The 20,661-nt window shown below is 38.9% G+C and overlaps 1 protein-coding gene across 2 annotated transcripts in view; it reads left to right on the top strand.

Moving 5' to 3' along the window:
• COPA (COPI coat complex subunit alpha) overlaps positions 1-20,661 on the top strand; it is a 50,485-nt gene that overhangs the window by 1,253 nt on the left and 28,571 nt on the right. For both annotated transcript variants that reach the window (XM_004002669.6, XM_004002670.6), the window contains exons 2-10: positions 4,279-4,392; positions 4,578-4,651; positions 7,735-7,815; positions 10,750-10,826; positions 11,543-11,652; positions 15,875-15,984; positions 17,554-17,653; positions 18,227-18,362; positions 19,650-19,732. In XM_004002669.6, coding sequence (XP_004002718.1) covers positions 4,279-4,392; positions 4,578-4,651; positions 7,735-7,815; positions 10,750-10,826; positions 11,543-11,652; positions 15,875-15,984; positions 17,554-17,653; positions 18,227-18,362; positions 19,650-19,732 — 885 coding nt within the window. The remainder of the gene's footprint in view (positions 1-4,278; positions 4,393-4,577; positions 4,652-7,734; positions 7,816-10,749; positions 10,827-11,542; positions 11,653-15,874; positions 15,985-17,553; positions 17,654-18,226; positions 18,363-19,649; positions 19,733-20,661) is intronic.

Below are 20,661 nucleotides of genomic sequence, written 5' to 3'. Positions count from 1 at the left end.
ACTCAGCAGTGGCCACAGGACTGGAAAAGGTCAGTTTTCATTCCAATCCCAAAGAAAGGCAATGCCAAAGAATGCTCAAACTATCGCACAAATACACTCATCTCACATGCTAGTAAAGTAATGCTCAAAATTCTCCAAGCCAGGCTTCAGCAATACGTGAACCGTGAACTTCCAGACGTTCAAGCTGGTTTTAGAAAAGGCAGAGGAACCAGAGATCAAATGGCCAACATCCGCTGGATCATGGAGAAAGGAAGAGAGTTCCAGAAAAGCATCTATTTCTGCTTTATTGACTACGCCAAAGCCTTTGACTGTGTGGATCACAACAAACTGTGGAAAATTCTGAGAGATGGGAATACCAGACCACCTAACCTGCCTCTTGAGAAACCTATATGCAGGTCAGGAAGCAGCAGTTAGAACTGGACATGGAACAACAGACTGGTTCCAAATAGGAAAAGGAGTACGTCATGGCTGTATATTGTCACCCTGCTTATTTAACTTCTATGCAGAATACATCATGAGAAACGCAGGGCTGGAAGAAGCATAAACTGGAATCAAGATTGCCAGGAGAAATATGAATAGCCTCAGATATGCAGATGACACCACCCTTATGGCAGAAAGTGAAGAGGAACTCAAAAGCCTCTTGATGAAAGTGAAAGAGGAGAGTGAAAAAGTTGGCTTAAAGCTCAACATTCAGAAAACGAAGATCATGGCATCTGGTCCCATCACTTCATGGGAAATAGATGGGAAACAGTGGAAACAGTGTCAGACTTTATTTTTGGGGGCTCCAAAATCACTGCAGATGGTGACTGCAGCCATGAAATTAAAAGACAGTTACTCCTTGGAAGGAAAGTTATGACCAACCTAGACAGCATATTCAAAAGCAGAAACATTACTTTGTCAACAAAGGTCTATCTAGTCAAGGCTATGGTTTTTCCAGTAGTCATGTATGGATGTGAGAGTTGGACTGTGAAGAAAGCTGAGCACCGAAGAACTGATGCTTTTGAACTGTGATGTTGGAGAAGACTCTTGAGCAACTGAACTGAATTGGATTTGAATTTCAGATAAAAAGTAACATTTTAGTATTTTTGGTTGTTTGTCTGAAATTCAAATTTAATTGGACATCTTTTATTTTTATTTCCTGAGTATGACAGCTCTAAAACTTGTGCGTCACTGAATGTAGGTGGATTGCAAACTGCTATTGCAGTAGTAGTCTCTTAGAATGTTAGAATGGCAGAGTCAGAGATTTGGGGGAAAGATTTGTACCTTGACTATTTACTAATATAAATTTTTTTTAAAAAAAAGATGCAGTATAGCAAAGTGGTTAGAAACTCGCTGTATGCAGTCATATGGGCTTACTTTGGAATTCGGAAACATTCAGTAATGAACTCGGAGAAGGCAATGGCAACCCACTGCAGTACTCTTCCCTGAAAAATCCCATGGACGGAGGAGCCTGATAGGCTGCAGTCCATGGGGTCACTGGTAGTCGGACACAACTGAGCAACTTTACTTTCACTTTTCACGTTCATGCATTGGAGAAGGAAATGGCAGCCCACTCCAGTGTTCTTGCCTGGAGAATCCCAGGGACGGGGGAGCCTGATGGGCTGCTGCCTATGGGATTGCACAGAGTTGGACACAACTGAAGCGACTTAGCAGCAGCAGCAGCAGTAATGAACTGCAGGACTTTGGGCAACTTAACATTTCTAAATCTTATTTCCTTATTTGTAATACATGAATAATTAACATTCTTTTTTAGAGAGAATTAAAATGAGAAAGTATATAAAAGATGACTGGCGTAGACTCAGTAGCTCAAAAACTGGAGCCATTATTAATGTAAGAATAAATTTTGAGACGTTTCTATGTCTCTTGGGAATCTTGATCATAAAGAGGAGTGCCATTAAGAATTCCTGGACGGTTGAAATGTGTCTTTATAATCCTTCAGCTTTCTCTTCTGCTCCTAATTTCCTTATCAGGCATAGGGGAGAAAATTGGCCAGGGAGGGGATATCGAGATATTTGAGAGTTAATATCTATTAATGAATGTTCCTGTATATAATGGGAGTGAGAGTGGGGAATGAGCAACCTAATGGAAAACGGACAGCTTAGAAGAAGAAATAAAAGTGTTAAATAAATAAATGAAAATACTCTTTCCCTCACTAGTAATGAAAGAAGTGGTGTTAAAGTACTAAAACAAAACAACAAATAACTGATAACATCCCATTCTCAGTACCTTCAGAAACTTGGTGAGACTGTATATTGATACAGTCTTTTTGCAGTTAAATAGTATCTACCAAAATGTTAAATGCACATACCCCTGTTCCTGAACAAATCTCATTTCTAGTCTTTAGTGTAAATCAGTAATAATACAAACAGACTGGATTATGTGTGGAAACATTTTCATTGGATCATCTTTTCTGGTAGATAAAAGGGGAAAAAACTTATATGCCCATTAGTAGAATAGTTTAAAAAGTGGTGTATTTGTACATTGCAGTCATTAAAAAAAGGGGGCTAAGTCTAGATGTACTTAAAATGTTATGAGATACATTGAAGTTGAAGTGAAGTGACGTCGCTCAGTCGTGTCCAACTCTTTGCGACCCCATGGACTGTAGCCTATCAGGCTCCTCCATCCATAGGATTTTCCAGGCAAGAGTGCTGGAGTGGATTGCCATTTCCTTCTCCAGGGGATCTTCCCGACCCAGGAATCGAACCCAGGTCTCCCACATTGCAGGCAGACACTTTACCATCTGAGCCACCAGGGAAGCCCCATGAGATACATTATATGAGATGCTTTATATGTAGTTAAGTGAAAACAAGTTTGTAGAATATTATAATGTTATCTCCATTTTCATAAAACAATATGGATTGCATTAAAAACCTGAAAGTATAGTCTCCAAACTTCTGTGGACTCCCATTTCCAGTGATAATGGAGTAACAGAGACCAAGTTTATCTTCCCACCTTAAATATCTGCACAACTGAACAAAACATGTGAAACAAAGGTTTTCAGGCTTTGGAAAACAGGCAGTGCAGGAGAGTGATTCTTTCTTGTTCAGTCACTCAGTCATGTCCCAACTCTTTTGCGACCCAAATGGACTGTAGCTCACCAGACTCCTTTGTCTGTGGAATTTTCCAGGTAAGAATACTGGAATGGGTTGCCATTTCTTACTCCATGGGAATGACTCTTGAGAAAAGGGAAATAAACAAGATGAGTCCGGCTTCCCTCATGGCTCAGTAGTAAAGAATGCCTGCCAATGCAGAAGACACGGGTTCAATCCCTAGTCTGGGAAGATCCCACATGCCACAAAACAGCTAAGCCTGTGAGGCTTAACAGCTGTTGAGCCTGTGCTCTAGGACTTGGGAGCCTCAACTACTGAGCCCATGTGCCTCAGTACTGAAGCTCGCGTGCCCAAGAGCCTGTGCTCCACAAGAGAAGTCACTGCAATGAGAAGACCACACACTGCAATGAAGAGTAGCCCTTGCCCACCACAACTCGAGAAGAACCTGCACAGCAGAAAAAGACCCAGCACAGCCATAAATAAATAAGTAAAATTACTTTTAAAAAAATCAAGATGAGTCCTATGATTGTGTTAGCTTGTTACCTGGAGAGAGTTTCCAGGCTGAAGTACAGGGATGGGGAGAAGAGCCCTGTGGTCTCACTGAGAAGACAAGAGTTTAGAGTTCGGGGAAGCTGAGATAGCTAGAATTTGCTGGACAAAATACTAGAGAAGGAAGAACTGCACAGAGGAACTTGAAGTTCTGCAGGGGATCCTGGCAGGCCTTTGTCCGAGTACTAACGCATGTGAGGAAATAAACCAGGGCCTGGGAAAGAACCGCTGGAGAGGAGAAGACAGAACTATCCGTGGAGCTCACATAGAGCTGGGAGTAATTTGTGTTCCCACTGGCCAGTATAGACCTCCTAATACTATAGGGCATCATATAGAGATCTCAAATGGGTATTGCTTTAACAGTGATGCCAGATTAGGTCTAGGCTAAAGGCTGCTGTGGACTCATTCAAAACTTAAAAAGCAAACCTCAAAAGGATCGACTAATTCCAAGTAACTACATTCTAAACCAGAGCCCAGCAGTATTTAAGGAAATATAACAAAAAATCCAACACATGATACCATATAAGTCACAATGTGTGGCATCCAGTGAATGAATATATAAACCCAGTTTTTACCTAGCTGTCCCATTTTCTTATCACAGTTGGCAGGAGGTGACATTGTGGGGCTTGCTTTGCTCATTGGATCATTGTCTTTTTTTTTTTTTTTTTCCTAAATCCAGGACTCAGCTTTCACCCCAAAAGACCCTGGATCCTGACCAGTTTACACAATGGGGTCATCCAGTTATGGGACTATCGGATGTGTACCCTCATTGACAAGTTTGATGAACATGATGGTAAGATAACAGTTTCTAGGAAGAGGCTAAAAGAAATATAAGTATTGTTTTCTGGAGCAGTTTAACCTTTCTTTAGGATTAAAGAACGTGGGAGGGATAGAACTGGAAAATTCTGAATAAGAATCACCTTGGAGACTTGGAGCATAACTGTCTTTTTAACATGTATTGCCTGCTTTCTTCCCTAGGTCCAGTACGAGGCATTGACTTCCATAAGCAGCAGCCACTGTTTGTCTCTGGAGGAGATGATTATAAGATTAAGGTATAGTGGGTCTGTCATGACTGGGAGTAAAGGACAGGCGATGTGAAGTTTGGGAATCACAGAAGGGACTGAAAAGCCAGATGTCTCATTCATATAGAGCTCACGCTTTTTATCCAGAGCACTTATCCAGTGAACATTTATTGAATGTTTACTATGTTGCAGGTGCTGGTTTTTATTTTTAGAATTCAAAAGTAAATAAGAAATGGTCTCTGTTCTCAAGGAGCTTTTATTCTAATGGAGGAGTTAAATATTCACCCTAATAATAGAGTGTACAGATTAGTGAATATACCATAGATAAACAATGAAATGGGTAAGGACAATCTAGGTACAAGAACAAAAAGCATGACATAGCTGGATACATTTGAGAAACTATAATTAGTTTTGGATAAAATCTGGAAGAAAGGTGAGAGGAGCAGAAGATGAGCAGGGCCAGATTATGGAGTATCTCTCTGTAGTACTCAGAAGTTTGTATGTTATTAAACAAATAACAAGGAGCCATTAAAGGAGTTTAAATAGAGGAGTGATACTAGATTCACGTTTACGTATTTATTTATTTGGCTGTGCTGGGTCTTCGTTGCTGTGCAAGCTTTTCTCTGGTTGCGTGAGTCGGGGCTACTCTCTACTCTCTACGTGCAGGCTCCTCATTGTGGTTTCTTCTCTTGCTGTGGGCACAGGCTCTAGAGTGCATGGGCTCAGGAGCTGAGCGTGTGCACAGGCATAGTTCCTCCATGGCATGTGGGATCTTCCCGAACCAGGAATCAGATCTGTGTCTCCTGTATTGGCAGGCCGTTTCTCACCACTGAGTCACCAGGGAAGCCCCCAGGTTTACACTTCTTTAAAAAAAAATAGGTTACTTAAATGGCAATATAGAGAGAAGATTGGATGACTTGGGCAAGACTGGAGGCAGATACTAGTTAGGAGACCATTGCAAAAGTCCACGTGGGAAAGGGGCAGAGCATGAGCTTTGGCAGTAACATTAAAAATGCAGAGGAGATGATGCATCCAACCACACCAGAGAAACTTACTTCATGGAAAAAATAATCTTTTTCAAAAGCTGCCTTAGGAAGCTATAAATTATACATTAGGACTTACATGACAGGCATGAGGAGTGACAGCTGCCTGTAGAGAAATTGTGCATTAGAATGATAGGGAGGACAGCTCCCTTCCTAGATTTTAGGCACTGATCCTGGGGGCAGGCAGTAGAAGCTTGGACCACCTGATGGGCCTCAGAAGCTCCTCAGGCTGTCCCTCCCTGGTCATATTTCTAGTAAAGTGATGACCATAGAGTATTAAGAATGGTTAACTTGGGTTCTTCATGATCTGTTTAAGACAAACACTGAGTGACATTTAAGAAAACATTTTTTTCCCAAAGTCATTAGTACTTTTGAAAATGAATTATCTTTCATTTACTTGCAGTGTTCAGATCAGTAGAGCAAATCAGTAGAGACAGTTGATTAATGCTTGTCTGGAGGTTGAGGGGATTGGGAGAAAATAAGGAATGACTCCTAATGGGTATCGTTTTCATTTGGTGATAATGAAATGTTCTAAAATTGATTGTGCCAATGGTTAAATAACTATGTATTAAGAACTACTGAATTCTAGAATGGGTGAATTATATGGATTTGAATTATATCTGAAAGATGTTATTAAATAAAGGAATTATCTAATTGATGGCTATGTAGTGCTGTCATGCTGGGGTTTATATTTCTCTGATGAAAGTAGGATCATCTTGAAAAGCCATGTTTGTGGACTGTCATATTTTTTGCTATACCAGGTAAAGGTAGCATTAGTATAATCCTGATTTACAAACAGTAAGACAGGAATCACAAATGGCCCGGGTCTAAAAACCCTACAGGTCTTTCAGAATTCATAGTTCTGGAACTTGATAGAGGCCTATAAAGGAATCAAGATGATTTGAAGCAAGAAATAATGAAAGTTCAAAAAACTGAACTCTATATAAGGGAGAAAAAGCTAGTTACACGATAGTATTTATGGTATGATCTAATTTTTGGGTGAAAGTCAAACTCCACTGTATACATGTGTATTTATTTATAGATAACTCATGAAGGTGAGGATATTCTAATATTTTCACTTTTCTTGTTATTTATCTTTTCTCATTTCTGCCGCACATCCCTTTTGTGCACCTACTAAGTGTTAACTGCTACATTAGATGCTGGAGGAGTAGTGTTGAGCATGATGGACAAGGACCCTGCCTTTAGGGAGCTTACATTCTTGTTTGGAAATGCTGGATTTGGGGTTATTCAGATTTGTTACAGGAAATGGCTTACTTGTGATTTATGAAAGAAAACAATTTTTAAGTAAAAATAGGAAAAAACAGTAATAGCCTGGCCTGGATAGATTATAAACAAGCATTAAATTTTATAGAAGGAAAAAAAGCATCTGACTTCTTTTTATACTTTGGGGAGTTTTTCTGCATGGGAAGTGTGAGCTATCTTACCTTTATGGTCTTGGTTTCAGCATCTTTCTCAATTGTGTCCATTGATGCCTGATGCTTGGTAGCTGTGTTAACTTCTTATCTAAATATGATATTTTTCTGCTTAGCTCAGCCTATCTGAGCAATGTTGTATTTTCCATAGTGTTGAGTTAAAGTATATTTGCATGATAGATGAGTACAGACCATGAATGTATGGGCATCATTTGCCACCAAGCCTAACAAAAGGTGATGCTATATGTTATATTATTGTTTCCTTTGAAGTCATATCTGTCCTACTTTTTTTACCCACAATTAAGGTGATAGGTAAGCACCAAGTAAGGGGTCTGTTTTCAAGCTAAGAACACAATTATTCAGTAGAAGAGTTTCAAGCTGAGCCTTAGATAAACATTTTGTCTTATTAAAAAGATATGATTTCTTCCCAGAAAAAAAGAAAAACCTTTCCCACACGTGTGTAGCCGACTTACATTTTCATTCGTAGTCTTTTCCCCTCCAACCTTAAACAAGATTCCTTGTCAAGATTTCTACCTATTTAAAGATGTCAAAAAATAAATCCCAGCTTGTTTATTGAGAAACCTGGGCCTCACAACTTAATGTCCTTATTCCTTTAGTTGAATTTTTCTCTTTGCAGGTGTGGAATTACAAGCTTCGGCGCTGTCTCTTCACATTGCTTGGGCACTTAGACTACATCCGCACTACGTTTTTTCATCATGTAAGTAACTGTTGTGGCTCTGGTTTGGAGCACTCTTCAGTTTCCCTGTAGGAATCTTCTCCATGCTCCTGAAGAATGCTTTTGATAACAGAATCACGTTATTGATTCTTCTAGGATCTGTGGAGTGTTGGCCTCTCTGCTTTGTTTCCTTGTGTAAGAGGAAGCACTCAGGGTTATATTTGAATTTAATTGGATTCAGTGGCCTTTATGAGGAAGGTATTGATTCTCTGTTGGGAAAAGTAGAGATTTGATTTTAAATTTGCTGAACTGGCAAACAGAAGTTTGCAGGCTAATCACATGTGGGGTGTTACTAAGTAGGTGTTCTTGGAGGAATGTCAAGATAAGATGCCATTTTGATGCTAACTAATGTTTTGACTGGCATTCCAGTTGAGCTATTTCAAATCCTGAAAGATGATGCTGTGAAAGTGCTGCACTCAATATGCCAGCAAACTTAGAAAACTCAGCAGTGGCCACAGGACTGGAAAAGGTCAGTTTTCATTCCAATCCCAAAGAAAGGCAATGCCAAAGAATGCTCAAACTACCACACAATGGCACTCATCTCACACGCTAGTAAAGTAATGCTCAAAATTCTCCAAGCCAGACTTCAGCAATACGTGAACTGTGAACTTCCAGATGTTCAAGTTGGTTTTAGAAAAGGTAGAGGAACCAGAGATCAAATTGCCAACATCTGCTGGATCATTGAAAAAGCAAGAGAATACTAGGAAAACATCTATTTCTGTTTTATTGACTACGCCAAAGCCTTTGACTGTGTGGATCCCAACGAACTGTGGAAAATTCTGAAAGAGATGGGAATACAGACCACCTGACCTGCCTCTTGAGAAACCTATATGCAGGTCAGGAAGCAGCAGTTAGAACTGGACATGGAACAACAGACTGGTTCCAAATAGGAAAAGGAGTACGTCAAGGCTGTATATTGTCACCCTGCTTATTTAACTTCTACGCAGAGTACATCATGAAAAACGCAGGGCTGAAAGAAGCACAAACTGGAATCAAGATTGCCGGAAGAAATATCAATAACCTCAGATATGCAGATGACACTACCCTTATGGCAGAAAGTGAAGAGGAACTCAAAAGCCTCTTGATGAAAGTGAAAGAGGAGAGTGAAAAAGTTGGCTTAAAGATCAACATTCAGAAAACGAAGATCATGGCATCTGGTCCCATCACTTCATGGGAAATAGATGGGGAAACAGTGGAAACAGTGTCAGACTTTATTTTTGGGGGCTCCAAAATCACTGCAGATGGTGACTGCAGCCATGAAATTAAAAGACACTCTTGGAAGGAAAGTTATGACCAACCTAGATAGCATATTCAAAAGCAGAAACATTACTTTGTCAACAAAGGTCCATCTGGTCAAGGCTATTGTTTTTCCAGTAGTAATGTATAGGTGTGAGAGTTGGACTGTGAAGAAAGCTGAGTGCAAAAGAATTGACGCTTTTGAACTGTGGTGTTGGAGAAGACTCTTGAGAGTCCCTTGGACTGCAAGGAGATCGAACCAGTCCATTCTAAAGGAGATCAGCCCTGGGTGTTCTTTTGGAAGGAATGATGCTAAAGCTGAAACTCCAATATTTTGGCCACCTTATGCAAAGAGTTGACTCATTGGAAAAGACTCTGATGCTAGGAGGGATTGGGGGCAGGAGGAAAACGGGACGACAGAGGATGAGATGGCTGGATGGCATCACGGACTCAATGGACGTGAGTCTGAGTGAACTTCGGGAGTTAGTGATGGACAAAGGAGGCCTGGTGTGCTGCGATTCATGGGGTTGCAAAGAGTCGGACACGACTGAGCGACTGAACTGAACTGACTGAATGTTTTGAAGCATTGACAATCGTGTGCTTTTATCCTAGGATTTTAGGGTCTGGTAGAGGCTGTTCCCTTAGCCAAGCTTACTACCTTTTTTGATTTGTTAGGTTTCATAGTAGACAGATACTGAGTTAAAGATTAAGACTCCCAGCCTCTTAATCTCATCCGATCCTGACTGGATTTCTCTATAATTATTAATACATGCTATTAGAATTAACTTGTACTATTCCTGACTCTTAGTAAACTTAAGTTCTTGAATTAAGTAAGAAAGTGTATAGCAAAATAAACAATAAACTCCAGGCTAATTACACTGTATCTCCTTTTTTTAAATTAAAAAGAATTAGGGTAGAATAGGAGAAGATGAATGTGAAAATTATAGCTGAAATAGTTGAGAAAGATAACCATTCAATAGGCAACCTATTCAGAAGGAACTGTTTGTCATTGCCACGAAGGGCTCGTTGAAGACTCTTGCCCAGAACAAGTTACCTTTCAGCTGGAACTTACAAAAAGCTTGTTTTCTTTTATTTTTTTCAGTTTAGTAAGTGTGTGTGTACCTTGTGCTTGTTAAGTTCTTTGTTAAACACTGGAGAGACAACTGTGACTAAGAAATACTTCCTTCTCTTAAAAAGTTTAAAGACTGTAAAAGGGATGAATTGTTTTTACATGTTACTTTCTGCTTTCTTTTCTGAGACTCAGGAATTTTTTGAGACTGGATGGTCTGGCAGGGACAAGTCAGACTGTAAAACAATATTCCAATCTTAGAGTTAAATAGAGATCATTTCACAGGATCTTGATTTATAAGATTAACTTTATAAATATAAATGACATATACATAAGCATATATGTAAAAGTAAATGTAAATATTATACTATTTGTCTCTGAGAATCTCTTATGGTCTTGCTTCCACTCTTAAGCCTTATGGTTGAAAGTACTAAAGTTGGGAAGAGCTGGTAGCATGGTTAGGAGAAATAGACCACTAGCTTGGCAACTCAGCATCGTTTAAAGACTAGCTGAGATGTCACATAATGAGATTATTTCCTCCACAGAGAGAATTGGAACCTGGAAGGACATGTCTGTTAATGTTCAACCCCTTTGTCTGGAATATTTTTCAGGAATATCCTTGGATTCTGAGTGCCTCAGATGATCAGACCATCCGAGTGTGGAATTGGCAGTCTAGAACCTGTGTCTGGTAAAGCCGAGGATAGAGAGCTCAAAAAAACCTTCATTTCTAGTTTTTTCATAGTCAACTTCTCTTTAGAACAATCATCTCCTGTCCCTAATGGGCCATGTTTGCTGATTAATTAGATTGTATTTGTAAGACACTCTTGTATATAAAAAGATAAATACAGAAGCAACCTCATTAGTAGTATGTGAACCTGGATTTTCTGATCATTTCTTTCCAGGGGAAAGAAGTCATATAGCTAGGCTTTTGGGACAAAATTTTTAGCTGGTTTTCAGTTCTGTTTCCAAGAAACCTGAATCGGGGTCTAAACCTCTGTCTTGCCTTGTGTTTGGTTATAGAGATTTTTATAAGTATGTAAGGACCATTTAAAGTGACATCCTTTAAAAGGGATACCCCCTTAAAATCTTAACAGTTTTAGTAGGAATAAGATTTCATTTATTTTGATATTTTAATGCATCTTTAATGAGAGGAATGCTGTGCAGTCTCAGTTGTTTTGAAACTAGTAATAAACACTGAAACATTACAAGCAAGAGGAGAGCCAAGCTTGAAACAGCCTACTCTGCTTACTATTATTAATTCAGAATTGTTAGGATGACTTGCCTTGGCCTCCAGAAGAGTGTACTTGGAGGTGCACCTGTTAAGTGTGGAATATGGCGTTTGACAGGTAGGAGCCTGTTGGTTCCTGCCTCTGATTTGGTATTGTCTGTCTTTCCCTCTTGCAGTGTGTTAACAGGGCACAATCATTACGTCATGTGCGCCCAGTTCCACCCTTCAGAAGACCTGGTCGTGTCAGCCAGCCTGGACCAGACTGTGCGCGTTTGGGATATTTCTGGTGAGCTGCCCAAGTTCAGGGGACAGCCTAGTTGTGTCTGGCGCAAAACTGCAATTGCTTAAAATAGTCAGGGTAGTTGAGTTGGAACAGAAAAATTAGAGTATTCTGTTTTCATGTAATAGTGTCTTTGTTTCTGAGGATATTAAATGTGCTTTGACGGTTCATGTTAGAAGTATTCTAAGGAAAGTGGTTGCTCTGGAAAATTTAATTTTAAGAAAATGCCACATTTTAGTTAGATCAGTCTTTGTACTGTTGGGAGTATTTAAGAATCAAGCTTTCCACTAAAATAAGAAAAATCTTTGACAGAAATGAATTTTGGGTATAGATTAGTACAGGGAAACAGGGCTTTTAGATCCTGTGGCTTCATTTAGAAATAGGAAAATCCTTCTATTATTATCTACTGTAAAGAGAATGAGGGTTGGAGGAAAGATTTTCATGTCCAGAAAACCTTTTAACAGGTAGACTTCTAGGATGAAAAATTAACTAACTTGTAGATTTTGAGTAGTTGGGATAATTCCTCCTTTCACAGTTTATATACAGTATCTTAATTTGGGGATAAGAATTTAAATTTTTAGGACTGTATAGAGGAGAACTGAGAATTTAAATGCAGAGAAAGGGCTGTACCTATGAGATTGACATACTGGAAAAACGGAAGTGCTTTGTTGAGAAATTCAGTAGGGAAATGAAACTAAATGTTATAGTTCTCTGCCTGGTTAAATTTATTTAGCAGTTGCTAAATTGTTTCTAGTTGTTTGTTGCCTTAGAAATTCTTAGAGATTGGACTCTGGAAAGTCCATGGTTAGTCCACAGAGCACTATTTTCATTCTGTGAAAAGAAGGACTCCTCATAGGTCTTTACCTGGTTCTTTGTGGTAACAAAGAAAGTTGATAACTTTTCCCAACTCCTTGTGTCGTGGTGGGCTGGAGCAGTATGATATTAATACTTGCTGTTCTAACAAACCATTAATAAACAGCAAGTTGAAAATTTGGATTCCTGGGTATAACATTTGGAATGTTGTAATAGCAGTTATTTAAGATTCTGTAGTATGGAAACAAGCCAAGGGGAAGATGAGGATAGTTGGAAAGTAAAAGCTCTGCCTCATGCTCTGCAGTTTTCAGAAGTTCAGAATTAAGAAAGAAGTGGTATAAACAAGATTGTATTGGAGACAGGGCAGTCGCACTCTGTTCTGCTAAGGGCTTCTGCCATTGCAGTTTTTCGTCAGACTAGCTAGGTTTTTTGAAGTACACCCAGATGTGACCAGCCATGCCAGCAGGAAGAGGTAGGCACAGGCACTGTGGATCCTGTGCCCTCTCCTCACTGCTAGTACCAGGGAGCTTATTATTCACTCCTCCAGTAACCAATCTTTGACTTTCAGTAGTTTTTAACTGTGCATACTTTCAAAGCACCCTCTCTGTCTCAGCATTTAGGAGCCAAATGGGGCTGGATCTCAGTTTATGCTGTTTCAGCTGACCAGGGGCAGTTACTTAGACTAGCCTTTCTCAACTGGGGATCTGTGAGAGAGTTAGCTGCTACTGAGACACTTTTTAGTGACTGTTTTCTCAGTTCTAAGAATGGTGTACAAGTACTGCCATTCTAAATCAGAGAAGTGAATTTGTTATATGCATAAACCGATCCTTAGACCACTGGGGCTTAAATCTTTCCTAGAGCATGGGGATGAGAAGGGCCTTACACTGCTCCACTCTTTAAGAGTAATGTTTATGCCACCTGAAGCTGGCAGAGCAGTTTCCTTGTGACCTAGCTAAAGCAATTTGGGGTCCTTAGATAAATGGATTCTCTTTGGTCATCATGAAATGCCCAGGGTAAGAAATCATTTTCTTCACTTTCATAGGAAAACATATTTGCATCAGAATCAAAGGCCCTAAATCAGAGAAGAGAGGGAGAAAGTATGACCCTAGTTGGGGTTTATGCTTGCTCTTGAATGTATAAAGTGCATGGATTACTATATAATAACATTACATTTGCTATACTAAGTATTTGTGGTACTGAAAATTTTGTACTAATGTTACTAATGTTAATGCTCTCTCTACCATTTCTAAGTGTTTTTCTGTGCTCACAACTCTCTTGATTTCCAGTAACCCCTTAACCAGAGTGGAAGAAGATGCTTTGGTATTTAACCAAGTGGAAGGAGCCTTTGGGAGAGACTTATACATTCTTCCTCCTCTAGAAGTCAGCATACTCTTTTTAGCAGGGTTCTTTTGCCTTGGTTCAAATAAATCTGAACCAGGAAGAGAAATTACCAGTCAGCTTTGTTAGGAACTAGAGCTAATATTGACAGTATTTCCAAGAGGAAAAAATCAGTTCTGAGTCAGAAGACAAAATCCCTCAAATCTAGAGGACTGGTTAAAATTCTAATCTTTCCTAGTACCTCTCTTTGAAGAGGGACACTCTCTGCGCTAAGTAAATAATAAGAAAACAGAGATCTTTAGGGAAAACCTGTGTTCTAGATACCTCTCCCATGAGGATTAAGCCAGGGGGCTTAGCGTAACCTGATCTTTTATATTAGCCTGCGCAAAAAATATTTGTTTAAAAGGGAATATATTTACGACCTAGATTTTTAAAATGTTATTTTTTTAGCTTGAGCTTCCAAGTAAATTGACAGTGAAATTATTTTAATGTGCTTATACTTTTGCATGTCAAGCCCATGTAATTCAGGCTTAATCTTTGAAGTGACTACTAAAAAAGTATTAATTTGCTGCCAAATCCTGTGCTTATGCCTCTCTTTTTACTACTTCCCCTGGTTCCCATTGGGAAGTGTGCATCGAACTGGTCCATTCTGAGAGTGTCCTCCCCTCCCTCTGGATTTGAGTAGCTGCTGTAGAAATTTTCCATCTGTTGTTCAGTCCTAGTGAGTAGCTTGTTGAAGGCTCAAATATTTCTTCTCAGAGTATCTTTTCACTGCCTGTCACTATTCATCTATCTGTTTTTGCTCTCTCCCTTTTCCTGGATTGTTACAAGCAATCACAACAAAGGCTTCCATTCTGTCATACAGCTTTCCTTTTAATATGTTTGTTGAAGCTTATTGGAGGTGAAGTTCCTCACAGCTGTCTGTCTTTGTATCTTCCTTTGAATCTGTTTCATGCATCAGACTCATTAGAAAATGTTGACAGATCCCATTAAAGGGATAAAGTGAAATAAGTGAAAAGAGGCATCCCTGTGATAATGTATTTATGAAGCCTTGGAAGAATACTTATTTTATTTTTTTAAGCATTGGCTTTATTTCTGTGTACCAGTTGGCTAAATGCTTATCATGGACAGGGTACAAGATAAGTAAAACTGTTGTGCCCTTTTAAGCACTTGCTTCTCTAATGCTGATGTTTATATGCCATTATAATAGAAAAGTTACTTTGTAATTTTAAAACAGTGAAGATAAATACAGTCATTGAACTTAATTTTTTGTACTTTCTTACAGGTGCCAACATTTAGACTTAAAACTACTTAAGTTTTGTTTTCAATGATAGCTTTTTTCCCCCTTCTATTACAGATATTTGGCTTTTTAATTTTGTAAATGCCAAGTAGTTTCATTTTCTTCTCCCCACCTTCCAAATACTCCAGAAGATAGGATTTTAGTCCCAGTTGCATTTTCTTATCTATAAACTGGTATTATTATACCTACTTGCCTACCTCAGAGGGTTGTTAATCAGATCAACTTTGAAAACTGCAAGATGCTTTTCACCTGTAAGGTAGTAGTGTTATTGTAATTTGGGTTCTGACTATAGCACAGATAATTCAGATTTTAAAGACAGATTGTTGCTGAGCCATAAGTGTCAGTCCTATACACATAAGACTCACCTTCTCCTGGAGTCTTTTTTCTGTTGTTTTCGAAGTACAGGCTGATTTCTCCATGTAGCTTCTGAAAATTTTAATGACAAAATACATATGTTCAGATCTATAACCAGTCTCTTGAGCAAGTGTCTAAAGGAATAATGAGAGTTTTAATCATTTTGTCCACTGCCCAAGAGTCAAGAAGGAAATAAGAATACACTTTTTGCAGTTTATAGTTTTACAGTATCATCCACCAAATAAACTGTTTTATATTTGAGATACATAAGAGCTCTTGCATCTTTCTTTGGTCTCTTTAAATTTCTTTTTCCCTTTTCCCTTAATTTTAGTATATCAGTGTACCTTTGGGTGCTTCGATTACTGTGCTCTTTTTGGTAACATTATGTTTACATCTTTCATCCCACTCCTCACCCCTTCAAAGGTCTAAGGAAAAAAAACCTGTCCCCTGGTGCAGTGGAGTCAGATGTGAGAGGAATAACTGGGGTTGATCTGTTTGGAACTACGGATGCAGTGGTGAAGCATGTACTAGAGGTACTTATCTCTATAGCCAGTGGCTGGATATGGGCTCTTCTCCAGGGAAGCAGTGACAGTATGCTGTTCATGTATTCATTCCTTCAGCAAAGACTTATGCAGGGCTTACTGAGTGCCAGGTGCCATTTGAGGCACTGAAAATAGAATGGTAGGTGAGCCAGTAGACAGCTGAAGTTTAAATGCTACCTGAGGGAGAATCATGTTACCTTTTAAACCCGCTGGGGAGAGAGGGAGAAAGCTGGCATAGGCTCCATCATCATCCCAAAGCAGAGTCCATTGTCAAGCCTCTTGGGAAAGGGGAGGATAGTTAATCAAATTTATTGAGAACCAGCCATGTGTAAGTAACTTGTTTGCATGGTGGGAAAATAGAAAGGCATAAGAGAAAGAAACTAGATTTTTTAAAGTAATCTTTACAGCTGTCTGCTGGTAGAGATACTATTAACTTCCTTTTGCAGATGAAAAATGTGAGATTTAGAGAAAGTAAGTTATTTACCAAAATCTACATGTGTCTTGAAAAAGGAAATGGCAACCCATTCAAGTATTCTTGTCTGAAGAATTCCATGGACAGAGGAACCTGGCAGGCTACAGTCCATGGGGTTGCAAAGAGTCAGACACAACTGAGTGACTAACACACATTCATTCACACACACACACACACACACTCAAACACACACGTGTCTAGTAAATTGAAGAACTGAATTTTGAATTTGTATCTGTCTGACTCCAAAACCCAGGTGTTTTTCACCACAGTATGGTACCTCAAAAATACTGCTAATTTGACACTACTTTATCTGTGATTCCGATACAGATTATAAACTTATAAATAGGTTTATAAGATATCTTATAAAAGATATCTTAAAATCAGCAGTTCTTAAACTTTTTGGTCTGAGAACCTTGTTATACTCTTAAAACTTATTGAGGACCCCAGAGAGTTTTTATGTGCATATTTGTCAGTTTTTACCATATTTGAAATTGAAACCAAGAACTTTTAAAAATGTGAGATATATAAGGATATAATCTATTAGCCATCAAAGCAGTGACATCATCACATGTCATGTAACCTCTGTAAAACTGTATATGCATGGGAAAATAAGAGTGAAAAGGGTAAATAACATTTTAGTATTATTATGAAAATCATTTTTAACATTGCTGGGGTTTCCTAAAAAGTTCTTGGGGATAGTTTCTTGACCGCACTTTGAGAATTTCTTCATTAAGTTACAGAATTGGTCTTTATTTTTGAGATGCTAATAGCTGGTTGGAGAAATACAATACAATTGGCCAGTAACAAAGCAAGGCAGTATATCCCAAATGCAAATGAAGCTGAATTTGGAGGAGAAGGGCTTTGGGAATTCCCATGAGAGTTTGGGAATAATATTGGATAAATTGATGTAGTTAGTGACTCTCATGGTCAAATCTTACAGCAGCAGTCCCTTGAGTCTTTTTCACATGGAGTGAAAATCAGAGACATCTTTTATGACCATGAGCATGGTCCATTGGCCCATTGCTTTGAGTAATGGATATGAAGAATCACTTTTTTTGGTTTTGCAAACCACTTTTTTTTTGGTACAGGGTCATGATCGTGGAGTTAACTGGGCTGCATTTCACCCTACTATGCCACTCATTGTATCTGGGGCAGATGACCGTCAAGTGAAGATCTGGCGTATGAATGGTGAGTGAATTAACAGTGTTATCATACCTAAAATATTGGCTACTGACCAGCAAGCTGAAAAAGTCAGGGGTTCTGGATTTAGTGACCCATTTTTCAACCTTAGGTTGTTATGCTTATCCTGGGACCGTGACAGTTGCTCTATTCCCTTTTTTTCATTTGATGGTATCCTGATTTGGAGGAGTATGAATGTAATTTTAAATGAGAATTCCATTTATTCAACAGCTATTTATTGAGTACCTACTTTGTACTAACCATTGTTCAAGGCTCTGAAGATACAATGATGACTGAACCAGATAAACTTCCTGCCATATGAAGCTTCTATAACGGCAGCTAGTGACGGCAGAATAAGATGAAGAATGACAGAGAAGAGGTGCTATAGTCGAGAGGCGGGTCAGAATGAAACAAAGAAGTACTTAGAGACATAAATGAAGAAAATTGACCTATTAGAAAGAAGTGGAATACTACTTAAGACTTTGTAGTATCTAGCATTTGGTTAAAGGATGTCATAATTCAAAATCCCAAACTTAAGAGTAGTAGGGAATTGTGGTGACCTAGTTCTTTTTTGTCTTTCAGAATCAAAGGCATGGGAAGTTGATACCTGCCGAGGCCATTACAACAATGTATCTTGTGCTGTCTTCCACCCTCGTCAAGAGTTGATCCTCAGCAATTCTGAGGACAAGAGTATCCGAGTCTGGGACATGTCTAAGCGGTAAGGGGGTTATAGTGGTGTGTGACCAAACCCAGGAGAAAGCTCCTTTCTCTCTTTTACTCTGTTCTTTTTAAAAATCAGATTAAGAATTTTTGTTTCTTACCATCCTCTGCATATAGAAAAATCAAATTATATTTTATGAAAACTTGAAGGTGATAGGGTAACAGGCAGGAAGGCCAGGGGTCTCCAAACAGAGGAAATAGCCTCAAGTGTCAGACATTTTTATTTCTCTTAAGCGGCAGGAGGAAACAAACTAGTGATATTTTTTCCCTTCTCTATACAAATTTAAAAGGAGGTTTCTCTTAAAATACTGTGTTGCCGTAATGACACCTGGTTTCACCTGAAGTTAACTATTCTCAAACCTTGAGATAGCCAACTCATTTTTTATGGAAATGTTTGTCTTAAGCTATGCTAATGTTCCCCAAACTCTGTCTTCAAGTCAGTCCTGCCTAATAGCTCAGAACCTACTTGACAAACCAGTATGTTATACTCAAGATATTCTTGCCCTAATCTATGTAAACGAAACTATTTGTGTGGTAACCTGTCCCTCTACAAGATTCAAGTTAATCATTTTATGGCCCAGGATGAACCATTTGGTGCCAAGATTATCCCAAAATGCATCTTATGAGTGAGGGGCCTGGTACCATTCTGAGTTTTAAGACATTCCTTTCCTTTATTAACAGGCTGCTAGTGACTATATAACATCCACCTGAAGACTAACAGGGGGGTAACTCTTTCTGCCCCCTTCTGATGCCTATGCCAAAAGCTTTCTCTATCTCCTTTATACTTTAATAAAACTTTATTACACAAAAGCTCTGAGTGATCAAGCCTCGTCTCTGGCCCCAGATTGAATTCTTCTCCTCCGGGGGCCAAAAATCCCGGTGTCTTTGTGTGATTCAACAGCAACCTTTCAAAGGGACCCAGAGATTAGCCATCATTTACAAATTTTCCATCAAATAGAAATTTCTGCTTTGTATTTCTGTTCTTTTTCTGCTTTGTATTTAAGCAGTTTCTTCTGTAGCTACAGAAATAAGGAATATTAAATGAAAACAGTATGGTAGAAAATTATGATGAGTGGAGAAGTCTTAATATCAAAATAATAGTGTCAGTTTAAAGTCCTCTTTCTGTTCTTTGGTAGAATTTGTGACTGTCTTTATTTAAAATATGCCCCTTCACTGTACTTGATTTACTTTTTAATCATTGTGTTGGTCTACCACTCTTGTATGTGATAGGCTGAAGTTTTCTTGGAAATTAATATTTTTCTTTGTATACCTTTTGCTTTCCTAGGACTGGAGTTCAGACATTCCGCAGGGACCATGATCGTTTCTGGGTCTTAGCTGCCCACCCTAACCTTAACCTCTTTGCAGCAGGTAAGGGTCATTTCTTCTCTTTTTCCCTTTGGTTCAGTTTTTAAGACTTGAGAGTTTTTCTCCATTAACTTTGTCTCCAATAAATATATAGTAGGATGACAAGGAAAAGTAAAAGTCTAAGAGCCATGTAGTTGAAGCTTTTCTCCTTTCCCCCCCTATATCTTCTTGGCACAGTGTTCTTTTGGTGTTCTTTTTCCTCCAAAATTCATTTAATAAGGAAGCCCATTCTCTCTCTCTTTTTTGGGTGGGTGGGGGGCACACCATGTGGCTTGTGGAATCTTAGTTTCCTGACCAGGGATTGAACCTGGGCCCTTGGCAGTGAAAGCACTGGGTCCTAACTACTGGACTGCCAGGGAATTCTCCTAAAGCCCATTCTCTTTGATTAGTACCTTAGTTCTTTTTTGATTAGGAGACTTAGAGACTAATACTGGACACTTGAGGTTCTCAGACTGAGGAGCTAGAAGCTGAGTGTTACACATTCATTTAGCAGCTGCATACTGAGTGTCAGCCCTAGTCTGGGTGCGGGTATTCCAGCAGTGTATAAAGCAATGTCCCTTACTTTATGGAACTTTTTGAGTTATAATAATTTAATATATTGTATTTGGTTTGTTAATATTTTGTTAAGGATTTTTGCGTCTATGCTCATCAGGGATATTGGCCTTTTTTTGGCTTCGTATGGTCTTTGTCAGCTTTTAGTATCAAGGCAATGTTTTATTCATTAAATGAGTTAGGAAGTGTTCTTTCCACTTCAGTCTTTGGAATAATTTGAGAAGGATAGGTGTTAACTCTCAGTGTTGGTAGAATTTGCCAGTGAAACCATCTGGACCTGGACTTGTGTTTTTGGGGAGTTTGTGGGTTACTGATTCAATTTTGTTTGTAGCATTTGGTCTATCCAGGTTTTCTGTTTCTACATGACCCTTTTTTTTCTA

Source organism: Ovis aries, chromosome 1, assembly GCF_016772045.2.
Source record: "Ovis aries strain OAR_USU_Benz2616 breed Rambouillet chromosome 1, ARS-UI_Ramb_v3.0, whole genome shotgun sequence".
Classification (NCBI taxonomy): domain Eukaryota; kingdom Metazoa; phylum Chordata; class Mammalia; order Artiodactyla; family Bovidae; genus Ovis; species Ovis aries.
The sequence above is the reverse complement of the archived record's forward strand: the minus strand, read 5'-3'. Positions and strand labels throughout refer to the sequence as shown.